This window comes from Cannabis sativa, chromosome 8 (assembly GCF_029168945.1).
Source record: "Cannabis sativa cultivar Pink pepper isolate KNU-18-1 chromosome 8, ASM2916894v1, whole genome shotgun sequence".
Classification (NCBI taxonomy): domain Eukaryota; kingdom Viridiplantae; phylum Streptophyta; class Magnoliopsida; order Rosales; family Cannabaceae; genus Cannabis; species Cannabis sativa.
Window position 1 is genome coordinate 34946942 of NC_083608.1, and position 12306 is coordinate 34959247.

At 34.9% G+C, this 12306-nt stretch overlaps 1 protein-coding gene across 2 annotated transcripts; it reads right to left on the minus strand.

The window, feature by feature from the left end:
- Nucleotides 1-4158: 4158 nt before the first annotated feature.
- LOC115698970 (heat shock 70 kDa protein 17) lies at nucleotides 4159-10914 on the minus strand. Of its 2 annotated transcripts, none has more exons than XM_030626182.2 (15): nucleotides 10748-10914; nucleotides 9668-10473; nucleotides 9320-9552; nucleotides 8535-8694; nucleotides 8032-8277; nucleotides 7774-7910; nucleotides 7290-7632; nucleotides 6991-7152; nucleotides 6615-6689; nucleotides 6420-6520; nucleotides 6206-6275; nucleotides 5410-5466; nucleotides 5247-5308; nucleotides 4923-4995; nucleotides 4159-4811 (listed from the first exon to the last, which is right to left on the minus strand). In XM_030626182.2, exons 2-15 carry the CDS (start codon nucleotides 10427-10429, stop codon nucleotides 4587-4589), a joined length of 2706 nt encoding a protein of 901 aa, XP_030482042.2. In that variant the 5' UTR covers nucleotides 10430-10473; nucleotides 10748-10914; the 3' UTR covers nucleotides 4159-4586. The 2 variants fall into 2 exon arrangements, with proteins under 2 accessions (XP_030482042.2, XP_060958838.1); XM_061102855.1 differs by having other exon boundaries at nucleotides 10565-10874.
- Between the last annotated feature and the right edge of the window lie 1392 nt (nucleotides 10915-12306).

The window sequence follows — 12306 nt, forward strand, 5'->3', positions numbered from 1 at the left end:
TATTTAGCATTTCTTAGCATTTTCTTTATTAACACCATGATGTATGGTAGAGAATCTTTGACATTAGAGGAGGTGCAGAGTGCTCTAATGTCAAAGGAGATGAAGAGAACGGCAAATAAATAAAATGACAATGCTGGTGAAGGGCTCTTTATCAGAGGAAAAGGTTCAAAGAAGGAGAATAGGGATCAAAGCAGTGGAAACAAAGGCAAGACTAATGCCAAGTTCAAGAGAAGATGTTTTCTTTGTAATAAGACAAGCCATTTGAAAAAGGACTGTGTAATCTTGAAAGACTATATCTCCAAGAAGAATGTAAATGTAGATGTTGTATCTGATGGAGAAGATAGTGATGGATATGACAGTGCTAGTGTGTTGGTAATCTCCAAAGCCAAATTAGATACTGGTTGGATCATCGATTCAAGGTGTTCCTTCCATATCTGCCCTGACAAGAAGCAATTCATCAACTACAGAACTGTCAACAGTGGCACTGTCAAATTGGGTGACAATCATTCATGTCCAATTGTTGGAATTAGATCTTTCAAGCTTCAAATGTTAGAACATGTGAGACATGTCCCAGAAATAAAGAGAAACCTGATCTTAATGACTATGTTGGATCAAAATGGATACTCATTAAAGGTTGAAAATGGCTCATTAAGGTGACAAAAGGATCAATGGTGGTCATGAGGGCTACTATGATGAATGGCATCTATGTATTGTAGGGTAATACATTCAGAAATCAAGTGAATACAGTGGCTCCAAAGGGTGAGGAACCAACTCTAATCTGGCATAAAAGAATGGGCCACATCAGCTATGGTGGTTTGAAGATTCTGAGCAAACTTTGAGTATTTGGCAAGGATCAGATACAACCAATGGAGCTGTGTGAACAATGCATACTTGGGAAAGCTACCAAAGTCAAGTTTGGAACTCGGAAGTATACTACCAAGGGAATTGTAGACTATTTACACTCAGATTTGTGGGGGCCATCTACGAAAAAATCAAGAGGATGGGTCAGGTATTTTTTGATTTTCATTGATGATTTTTCAAGATATGTTTGGATTTTCATTCTAAAAAATAAAAATGAGTCATTGAGCAAGTTTAAAGAATTGAGAACTATGTTGGAAACTCAAACTGGTAAGAAGGTGAAGAAATTGAGGACAGATAATGGGCTTGAGCTTTGTGCAAATGAGTTCAAGGAATACTGCAAACAAGTTGGGATTGACAAGCATCTAACAGTGCCCAAAAACCCTTACAAAAATGGACTTGCTGAGAGAATCAACAGAATAATCCTTGAAAGAGTTAGATGCATGTTGATCCATGCTGGTTTGCCAAAATCTTTTTGGGCAGAAGCAGCTATCACAGCCTGCTATTTGATCAACAGATGTCCCTCATCTGCAATTGAATTCAAGACACCTGTTGAGGTGTGGAAAGGCAAGCCAACAATGTACGATCATCTCAGAATATTTGGTTGCCTTGTGTATGCTCATGTCAAAGAAGGGAAGCTAGATCCCAGAGCAAGAAAATGCATCTTTCTGGGATATCCAGAAGGAGTAAAGGGCTACAAAGTTTAGAGCATTTAAGATGGCAATCACTAAAAGAATTTTGTAAGTAGAGATGTGGTTTTTGATGAGAAGACCATGTACAAGGACCTTGCAAATGTACAGAAGAATGACATACCAGACAAAGACTCAAATGGCACAATACAGTTTGAGGTGGAGTCCAATGGAAGGGAACATGTTGTGGACAGAACAATTGAACCAAAAGAAGAAGAAGAAATGGAAGGAAGAGTTGAATCTGAGGAAGAACCAGATGTAGAAGATGACACTCAAGATTATCAATTAACTAGAGAAAAAAAAAGAAGAGCAACAAGACCACCATATAGATTGGTTTTGCAGATGTCATCAACTATGCTCTAAGTATTAATGCAATGGGAAATGAAGAACTAGCAACCTATGAGGAAGCAATGCAATCTGATGATAAACTTGAGTGGGACAATGCTATGGATGATGATATGACTTCATTAACCAAAAACAAGACTTGGTATCTAGTTAGAAGGCTTAAAGGTCAAAGAGTTATAGGCTGCAAGTGGGTGTACAGACACAAGGATGGAATTCCCGGAGTTGAAAACGCTAGGTTCAAGGCAAGACTAGTTGCTTAGGGTTTCTCACAAAGAGAAGGGGTGGATTACAATGAGATCTTTTCTCTAGTGGTGAAACACATATCAATAAGACTAATGTTGAGCATTGTAGCAATCAATGACCAAGAATTGGAATAACTAAATGTCAAAATAGCTTTTTTACATGGAGATTTGGAAGAAAATATTCTAATGAAGTAACCTAAGGGGTATGAAGTCAAAGGGAAGGAAGATCATGTATGCCATCTAAAAAGAATTGTGTACAGATTGAAACAATTACCAAGGCAATGGTACAAAATGTTTGATGAGTTTGTACTCAGAAATGGTTTCAAAAGGAGCTCTTATGACAGCTGTGTTTATGTCAAAAACAACAAAGCTACTGTTTATCTCTTATTGTATGTTGATGACATGCTTATTGCATGCAACGATATTCAAGAGATAAACAAAATCAAAGCTATGCTAAACAAGGAATTCAAAATGAAAGATCTTGGTTCAGCAAAAAGGATTCTAGGTATTGACATCATTAGAGACATATCCAAGAGAATTCTCAAACTGTCTCAAGGTGGTTACATATCTAAAATCCTTACAGGTTTGGTTTCAACCAAGCTAAACCTGTCAAAGCTCCCTACACACCACTTTTCAAATTGTCTAAATCATAGGCCCCTACAGATGATGAAGAAGCAAATTACATGGATAGGATGCCTTACTCTATTGTGGTGGGGAGTTTCATGTATCTCATGATCTGCACCAGGACTGATATCAGTTATGTTGTAAGCATGGTGAGCAGGTTTATGGGACAACCTGGCAAGGAACATTGGAATGTAGTAAGTGGATCATGAGGTATCTACAAGGCACAAAACAACTTGGACTGGTTTATGGATTAAGTTCAGCGACAGTCAACATAGCAGGGTTTGTGGATTCTGACTATGCAGGAGACCTTGACACTAGAAGATCTCAATCAGGGTATGTTTTTCAGTCAAGTGGATGCTTAATTTGCTGGAAATTAAACCTACAATCCATTGTTGCCTTGTCTACAACAAAAGCAAAGTACATTGCATGTAATGAAGCAGTGAAAGAAGCATTGTGGCCTAAGGGCATTTCCATGGAACTTGGCTTAGACCAGAGATGCATAACTATACAATGTGACAGTCAAAGTGCTTTGCACTTGAGCAAGAACCAGGTTTTCCATAAGAGAACAAAACATATAAATGTAAGGCTGCAATTTATCAGAGATGTTTTAATTGGGGGAAAAGTGAAACTGGAGAAGGTGGCCACTGAGAACAATGCAGCAGACATCCTTACTAAAGCCCCTACCTACATCCAAGTTTTACCACTGTCTAAAGTTAATGTAATGGAAATGTAGGCAGTGTACAATATGTCTTAGTGTTGCTTTGTATGTGTGTGTATATTACTTGTCAAGGTGGAAATTTGTTAGAATTCAAGTGACTTTATAATATGCCACATAAGTTACCGGTTTTAACTAACTTTTCATGTTAGTTAAAACTGTTATACATATAGGTTTAGTTAATAGCTATACTCGGATATTAGTCCCTATAAATACCTATACACTTGTAATGAGTAGTTAACTTCTTTCACTTGTAAAATTCAGATTCTTAGTAATAAAGAAAGTATTATTCATTTCTATCTAAGTTCCTGAAGTGTGGTTCATTGACTTTGTTGTTTGTTGTCGGTTAAATGCTTTAGAGAAGTCTTCTTGAGTGTGCGATGAACTCCCATAGTGTGTGAGATTGAGCTTTGAATCTCCAACACAAATATCCCTTCTTATTATTATTAAAGACTATTCTCATTTCATTCAAAAAGTTCTATAAAATCAGAAGAAAATGTTATCTGAATCTATAATATGAAATTAAAACATGGTGTAAATCCTTCTGTTGCCAGCTAGCTGGAAATCTACTATATGCTGTTACATGCCAATTGTCAAGCGTATGTCTACGTTTCATTTCCAGGTTTAAAAGAGCTTAAATCTATTCTCACGTCACATGATAGGTAAAAGTGGTAAATCTCGAAAATAGAAAGAACCTCAATAGGAACTCCTTTAAGTGTACTTTATAATAAAATATCCAAAAAAAAATGATTAATACAAAATGCAAAAATCCCTATGATCGATGTATTCTGAATAAATAACAACCAAAATTTCCAGGGAGAGACAAAATGGCAAATAGCTGCATGTTGCCTCTTAAGCTTAACTATGTATATATAGAATTATAACTAACACGGATAAAAAGTCCTTATAGCAACTATTCTTTTTTACTTACTTCCCGGAAAACCATTGATAAGAAACACCCTTTGAAACAAAGGTATTCTCCACTCTCTATTACTCACCTACCATGCAGAGAGATCATCTCCTCCACAATCTCTACCATATTGTCAATCCACCTCTTCTGGTTGGAAAGGCAGATGCTCAACTCAAAACGTAAAAAAGGTCAGTTCAGTCAGATCATAACTCATCGTGCGACTTAGGCTCCGTGTCAACATTTTCATTTTCAGATCCCTCTTGTTCTGGTTCTGATTCTGATGCTGATGCTGATTCGTTACTTCCGGCAGGTTTCTCTTCAGATGTTGTGTTTGAAGACTTAGCTTCCTCCTCGTTGTTGTCTGTTTCGTTCTTAGCAGGTTTCTGGATCTTAGGCTTTGGCTTTGGAATCCTACTAACACTGAGAACCTGCACAAAAGACCAAGCATGTATAAATGAGAATATCTTATACAAAACAATGGCACGAACATTGTAAAGCTGCACACTTAATTAACCAAAGAATTGCAGTAGTACTAGTACCTTGTCTTGCAGATTAAACAACTCCAAATAAACATCTTCAGACGTGAATGCTGGTGTGCTAAATGCAGAAGTCCTTCAGAAGGTAAGAGTAAAAAAAGTGTAAGTCAACAATAGGATATTCTAACCCAACCCATCTTATTTATATAAAATAAATATATAACAAAATCCAGTTGCAAATAACAGCACATTAAATATTTCATGAATTTTGCATGATCTGAACTATGTAAATGAATTACAATCACAGTTAAGGGTGGCATTTGTTCACCTACAAATTACAATATAATTTTAACAGATTGAAAAAGACAACAGAATAAAATAACATACTTCTTTTGCTCAGCTTCCTTTTCATCCAACCAAGTCTTTAACTTGTCAGCATCACTTAACACCTGAAAATCCCTCAATGTAAGTCATATAAAAAACTAACTTCTGAACATTCAATAAAACAAGAGATTATGAGCACCCAGACTGCAAGAGTATAATTAATCACCTCATCAATTTTCTCCTTAGGAAGCCAAGATTTGTTAGTCTCCCACTTACGCACAATCTGTGAATAAACAGAGTTGAATGGAGACGATCAGTACCAAATAGCAAGTTAGCAACAGTAGAAATCCATAAATGAGTGATAATAAAACACTAAATGTAGCAAATGCAGCAAACAGTGAGTGAAACATCTAAAGTGAAACAAGATGCCTATCAACAGTATAACCCATATGGAAATAATGAAGGCTCCACCAACTTTACAGAACAACGTGAAATGTATATACTTGCACTCTTCATGCTTGTAATATAAATGCACCATAATCTTAATGAATTGCACCCAAATTCTCTTGAACCAAGAAACAAATACACCAATATATTTTTGAATCAGAACCTGGCCCTCAATAAGTTAATATGAATACTAACTAAAGATGGCACAAGTTGAACTCTGAGATGGTTCGAACATAAAGGCAATAACATTTGTCTTTTGATAGGATGACAGTGTGCATTGGCCCCAAAGCCAAAAGCCTTGTCAGACTTGTTTATTGTATATACTATAATAAAAAAAGGGGTTACTGAAAGAAGAGAGAAAGGAACTTGAAGACACTGAACTGGTCTCTCAACACACCAATGGAAAATTTGGATTTCCAATAAAACCAATTACTTCCTAAGGACAAACTAATGATTTGAACAATTAATGCTTCTTCCCAGACATTCACAAATTGCACCACAAGAAATATGCATACATATATACACAATCTGAACATAATAAAGATTAGCTTTCATCATAAAAGTGTTTGAATGACCTGCTGCAGCTCGACAAGGTAACTTCTTGCTTGTTTAACAGCTGCTGGTCGGGCTGTAAGCTCTTTCAATCTACATTTGGGAAAGGAAAAAAAACAATCAACCTTCAGTAACATGCACCCTCAGTCTCAACTCTCAAGTGATATCAAATTCACATATAAAAGTTCCACTCCAAAGAAAGTTTTAGCCAAGTCAGCAAATCAATATAGAATGTACCTGAAAAACATTGGATCACCAATAGCTTTTAACATATCAAGGTGTTCCTGAAACTCTTTGGCAGAAGCATTTTCACCATCCATATATAGCCACTCTTGAACCTGGTTATTTTTTTGTGCTTTATTTGTAAAAATTAAAATAAAAAGAATACTTGTCTAAGTTATATGGCTTAGCTGTCCAAAAAAGAAGGCTAACCTCATCAAGCTTTTCAATGAAAGATTTCCGTTCATCATCAGTAGAAATCTTTTGAACCTCCTCAGATGTTTCAAGCTGGTATCAGAAAAATATACAAGAAAAAGTCTATTAGAGAGTGCACAAATGAGCAAACTGTCTATTTTAAATTACTTCATTCTTAAAATAACAGAAGACTAAATAAATAACCGGAATCTGCAAACAACCATCGTAATTGGAGGACATTCACCAAAAAAAATGATAACATCGAATTAACAACAATGATCAACCTCTCTAATATATGTCTCAAGATGGATGCTAATGGAAAGCATTGGGGGAAATGTGAGGATATGCCACAATTTCAAAACATAAAAAGGTTAAGAAACTGGAGAATTCCTACCTTGTCTTTTGTATTGTATATGTACGATTCTAAATTATTTTTCAGCTCTGCAGTTTTTCTTCGCTCTGCATCCTTTTTCTCTATTGCTTCTAATTTACTTTTAGCTTCAGCAAAGGAAGCTTTTGGCAGAGACATTGCGGGCCCCATAGTCTTCTCAACAATCTATATGTCATGAAAGTAAAAATCAAAAAGAAGAGAGAACAAGACTGCACAAAATAAACATCACATACCAATTTGAGGAATCTAAAAGCTTTAATTGGCTGCAAAAAAGAAATACAGGGAAATCAATTTATCTGTACCTTCAATGGAATCCTGAAAGTTCTTTTTTTAAGCTTTTTTTCGGTAACAAGATCTGAAGCATTCTGCTCTTCACCAGATTTTGATGAAACATTAGTAGTGTCAGCATCATCAACATGTAAATTAGCGCTGCTTTCTTCTGAAGTGTTGTTAGCACCAACTTCAAGAGATATGTTGGCAGAAGCAATAGTTGAGTTCTCAACTGTCACATTCTTCTTAGGAACTTCTACCCATTCAGTTATTTCAATAACAGCATCTGCCCGATCCAAAGACAAAATTCCACTTCTACTCAGAGAGAAATGCAGATTTGCTTTAATTGGGGACGACAAATTCCGAGATGCATACCTGAGTTAAATAAGTAGACAAACACATTATAACCATATTAGTATATTTCTAATCCTCACATGATAATGTGGTAGCAGAGGGCTATAGTAACAATGTAAATTATGATCCACAAATGAAATAAAAGATGTATAATAATCTTACTTTTCAGTAGCGTCTGTCAGACCAGACAGATCATACTGAGCAACTATAGGAGAGGTCACTCCAGGTGGTAGAATAATTTTGCTCCCATAAGCCAATGAAACTTCAAAATCTTTGTCATGAACAATGGATCTAAACATCTACAGTATCCATAAACAAGTATATAGTTCGTAAAATTGTTAAGAATGACATAATTAAACCAGTGATCTAACACATGCGCTAATTCTAATCTCACAATTTCTATGAGTTGCAATGTATTACCTTGCTGGGTATTTTTTTCATTCTCTGTACAAGTGATTGTCTAGTACTTTCATCTTTCAAAAGCCCAGGGCCATCTAACTCAAGTACAAACTCGTAGGGAGAACCATCAACCATCCCAAGCTTCCGATTCAACTTAATACCATCGCTTAAATTTGCAGCATGCAGTGCTGCACCCAGAACTATAGCTTCATCAGCATCAAGATGTCTATCCAAGTCTTTCCTCCCAAGAAATTCCTGAAGCTTGGCCTGTTATGAAGGAAAAAACAAAATGTTTCCCAGTCATTCTTCTAATATCTAACACATGAAAGTATATCAGGCAAGCCACAATATCATTCTTTCACCAAATGATGCCATCTACCTACTTCAAAAATCAGTATGAAGTAACATGTAACATGACACCAAAAAAAAAAGGAAAACCTAAATAACATCATTGAATGGAAATATACTTTTATGCAAACAGAATTGAAACCAAGGAGTTTTTCTTGCACATAAAGAAAACCAACCTGCAATTTCGGTACTCTTGTAGCACCTCCTATCAACTCCACTGCATATATCTCATCAATTGTTAGACCAGAATCCTTAAGAACATCTTTCACGGGGATAAGAGATTGTTCCCACAGATCCTGACAGAGCTCTTCAAACTTCTCACGAGATATGGTGCTCCTAAAAGAAATATAAATCGCATTCAGCTTACTTTTTTTACCAACAATTAATATTTGCTTACAAATACAAGTTCATAGAATATAAAATGGAATATACTCATTTTAGTACCATGCTGTTTACTTAATACCTTTGTAAATCAGTTCAAAGTTGTACATTGTCATTATTCATGGAGAAAAAAAAAGGTCCAATAAATTCTCTAATCCTGATAAAAGAATAGGGTGAGCCTTGTTTTAAGCTATTTGAATAGCATTCAAGTGAGCTTTGTATCTTTAGCAACATAAAATGGTGTCAACTTGTAAGATAAAGACTTAAGTATGATAAATGATAGAATAAAAACGATACATATATAATACTCTAAGAAAGTTGCATGTATACTCTATGGCAATAGTCAAAAAAATCCTCAACTTCTAATCTAAAAGCCCTTGTGTAATAGAGATTTTCACACAATATTTCTCACACACGTTATTTAGATGAATTCTTACCAGGGATTGTAACATGATTAAGAGATAAAATTAATAAATAAACTACTACATTCAAACCGATCTTATCTGCTAACTGGAAAACAATCGTGTAACAATGATTTGAAACTTTTTAGTATTATATTATCAGTTTTCAAATTCCAAACCTGAAGTCTCGATCATCATAGAGTGATTCTACTGATATTGGTGCCATCGTGTTAGCACTTAGAATTTCCTTTGTTCGTTTGACCTGCTTCTTCAGTTTAGCCATTGCCTTGGGAAACTTCCTCACGTCAACTCCATTCCCAACCTGTTTATTGAACTCATCTGCAAAGTATTCGACCAATCTTAACTCCATATTTTGACCACCAAGTTCTGGATTCCATCTGACATCCTTGACCTGCACAGATGCTGTGAGCTTAGTAGGTGCTAGAAGTAAAAAAAACCAAGTAAAACAGCTAAACAATATGCAGAATATTATACCTACAAAAGGTCAAATTAAGTAGAAACCCTACCTGAAACTGGTTAACCGAGACAGTTTTCCCAAACTCCTTGGACTTGTACGCTGAGAAATACACAAGGGCTGCATAAGTACTGCTTGACCCCATATCATAGAAAATAACATGTCTAGACTCGTTTGAGAAATCTTTGTCAATTCCATACTGCAAAGCAGCACCAGAATGCTCATTTAGCAATGAAAGAACATTAATCCCAGCCAACTGAGCTGCCTGAACCAACCCTTTTCGTTCTGCCTGGCCAAAATATGGTGGCACTGTAATTACAGCATCCTTTACAGGAACTTTTGCATGAAACTCTGCTAAATTAGCAGCATAACTCAAAACCATTGCCACTAATTCCTCAGCAGAAAAACTACCCACATTGTCATCAATTTTGAAACTCGCAGTTCCCCTGGAGTCTTCCTTAATATCAAATGGTAAGTATAATGAATCTATAGAAGTCTTCGTATGTTTAAAAGGCTTCCCAATCAAGTCCCTAATTTGGGAAAAGACTTTATCAGGATACCTGGCGACTAGCCCTGCAGCTTCTTCACCTAGAAGACGATCCCCAGATTGGAATGCCACAATGGCCGGAGACTTCCGCTTCGACATCTCATTGATTGCGATTGAAATTGGGCTCTGCCCAGGTTTCAGATTCACAACCGCAACTTTCAGCCATTCTGAACCTAGATCTATGCTTAAAACTGCGGATTGTGAGGGAGACAAAGCGAGGCAAAAGACGCATAAGAATAATCCAAGCTTAAACAATATCGAAGCCATCCTAAATTACGTTAGCAACCCTAAGAAAACTTCAATCTTCGTCTCTGTACATCACAAAAGCAAGAAACGAACACTAATTAGAGTTCAGCCAATTATTTCATCAACAAACATGAATTTACATTATACTTTTTTTACCCGTGATTAAAAAGTAAATCTGAGGTTCAAATGAGGAAAATTAGAATATAAAGCGTTGTCAAATTCAAAACTCGAGTTTCATTTGCTTAATACTGTATAACATAACCATGGAATTAGATTCGGCAATGCTTCATTCTATAAAAAAAGCTAAAAGAAGAATGGAATCGAACGATCGAAACTGACCAGTAATTTTAATTTAAGATCGCATTTTCCAGAAGTCTGTATCGAGATTTTTTCTGTTTGGTTGACTGGAAAACGTAACAAACAGAAAATGAAAAAGTTTCTCCGAAACTCGCACAGTCGCACATGCTCCAGAAAATACTGAGTTTTCTTATATACGTTAATGACAGGGATGCTGACGTGGAAATTATTAATGCTTCCTAACCAATAAGAGATCCACAAATGGCAAAAGGTACACGTGGTGATCACTGAGACGCTCTGTGGTGTTGTGCTCACGCTGTCCGCCTCCATTTTGTCTCAGACCGTTCCGTGATCTTCAGTTCACAACTATTTAACTGGGCCCGGCCTAGGTGCGTGAACATTGGGCTTCAAAATGCACCCGATAGAATTTGGAGGAAATTACACTTTATACCCTTTTTATATTGTCCTCTTTTATTTTTACCTTCTTTTTTAAAATCTATCATTTTTACCTCTTTTTTTAAACATTGTACCAATTTTACCCCTGTCACTTCAAGATACTCTCCATGTGATTCTCTTATGTAAGGGTATTTTGGGTACAATACATATAAAAAGAGGTATGTTTCAAATAAATATAAAATTAGAGGTAAATTTGATTAATTGATGAATAAAAGAGGCATTTTTCAACGAACCCCTAGAATTTGGGATAAGTTGAAAAATGCCTCTTTTATTCATCAATTAATCAAATTTACTTTTAATTTTATATTTATTTGAAACATACCTCTTTTTATATGTATTGTACCCAAAATACCCTTACATAAGAGAATCACATGGAGAGTATCTTGAAGTGATAGGGGCAAAATTGGTACAATGTTTAAAAAAAGAGGTAAAAATGATAGATTTTAAAAAAGAAGGTAAAAATAAAATTGGACAATATAAAAAGGGTATAGAGTGTAATTATTTAACGATGATCGATGATTATTTCACAAATATATAAAAATAACAAAAAAAATTACAGAAATACGGTTGTTAATTTTTTGATGTTACTTGTTGTTAATTTTTTTATTATTTTTTGTTGTTGTTGTTTTGAAGTTATTTTTATGTTACTTCTATGTAATTTTTTTGTTATTTTTGTGTTATTTTTATAAAACACCGTAAAAATATAAAAAAAAAAATTTAAACATAAAAACGTAAATTTTTTACAAAAAAATAATGTTTTATATAATTATCCCCAAGTAGAATTTATGGGTTTTTTTTTAAGTTTTTTACTTAAATATATGACAGATTTAATTTTGCCTATTTTTATGACATTTGTTGTTTTTTGAAAGATAACACAAAGATAGAAACAGAGAGAAACAAAACCTCATAACTATGCTTAGAAAACAGGTTTGATTGGTTTGTGATTCAAATATTGTGTTTTTTAAAAATATGTTTTGGAAACAAAAATTTAAATTTTGTAAGTGAAAATTTGTTTTTAAATATGTGATTGGTTGTAGTGTGATTTAATATTTTTGAGTTTTAAAAAATTGAATATGTGATTGGTTGGGAATCTCAAAATAAAAAAGTAAGAGAATAATTGGAGAGTTTTTGGATTCAATGATTTG

Bases quoted from the DNA above. Each gene is read 5' to 3' on its own strand.
- LOC115698970 (XM_030626182.2), bottom strand. From the start codon at position 10,429: ATGGCTTCGATATTGTTTAAGCTTGGATTATTCTTATGCGTCTTTTGC. The intron at 7,911-8,031 runs GTAATACATTGC...TGGATACTGTAG, and splicing joins TGAAAAAAATACCCAGCAAG to ATGTTTAGATCCATTGTTCA. The intron at 4,812-4,922 runs GTACTAGTACTA...TCTTTTGTGCAG, and splicing joins TGTTTAATCTGCAAGACAAG to GTTCTCAGTGTTAGTAGGAT.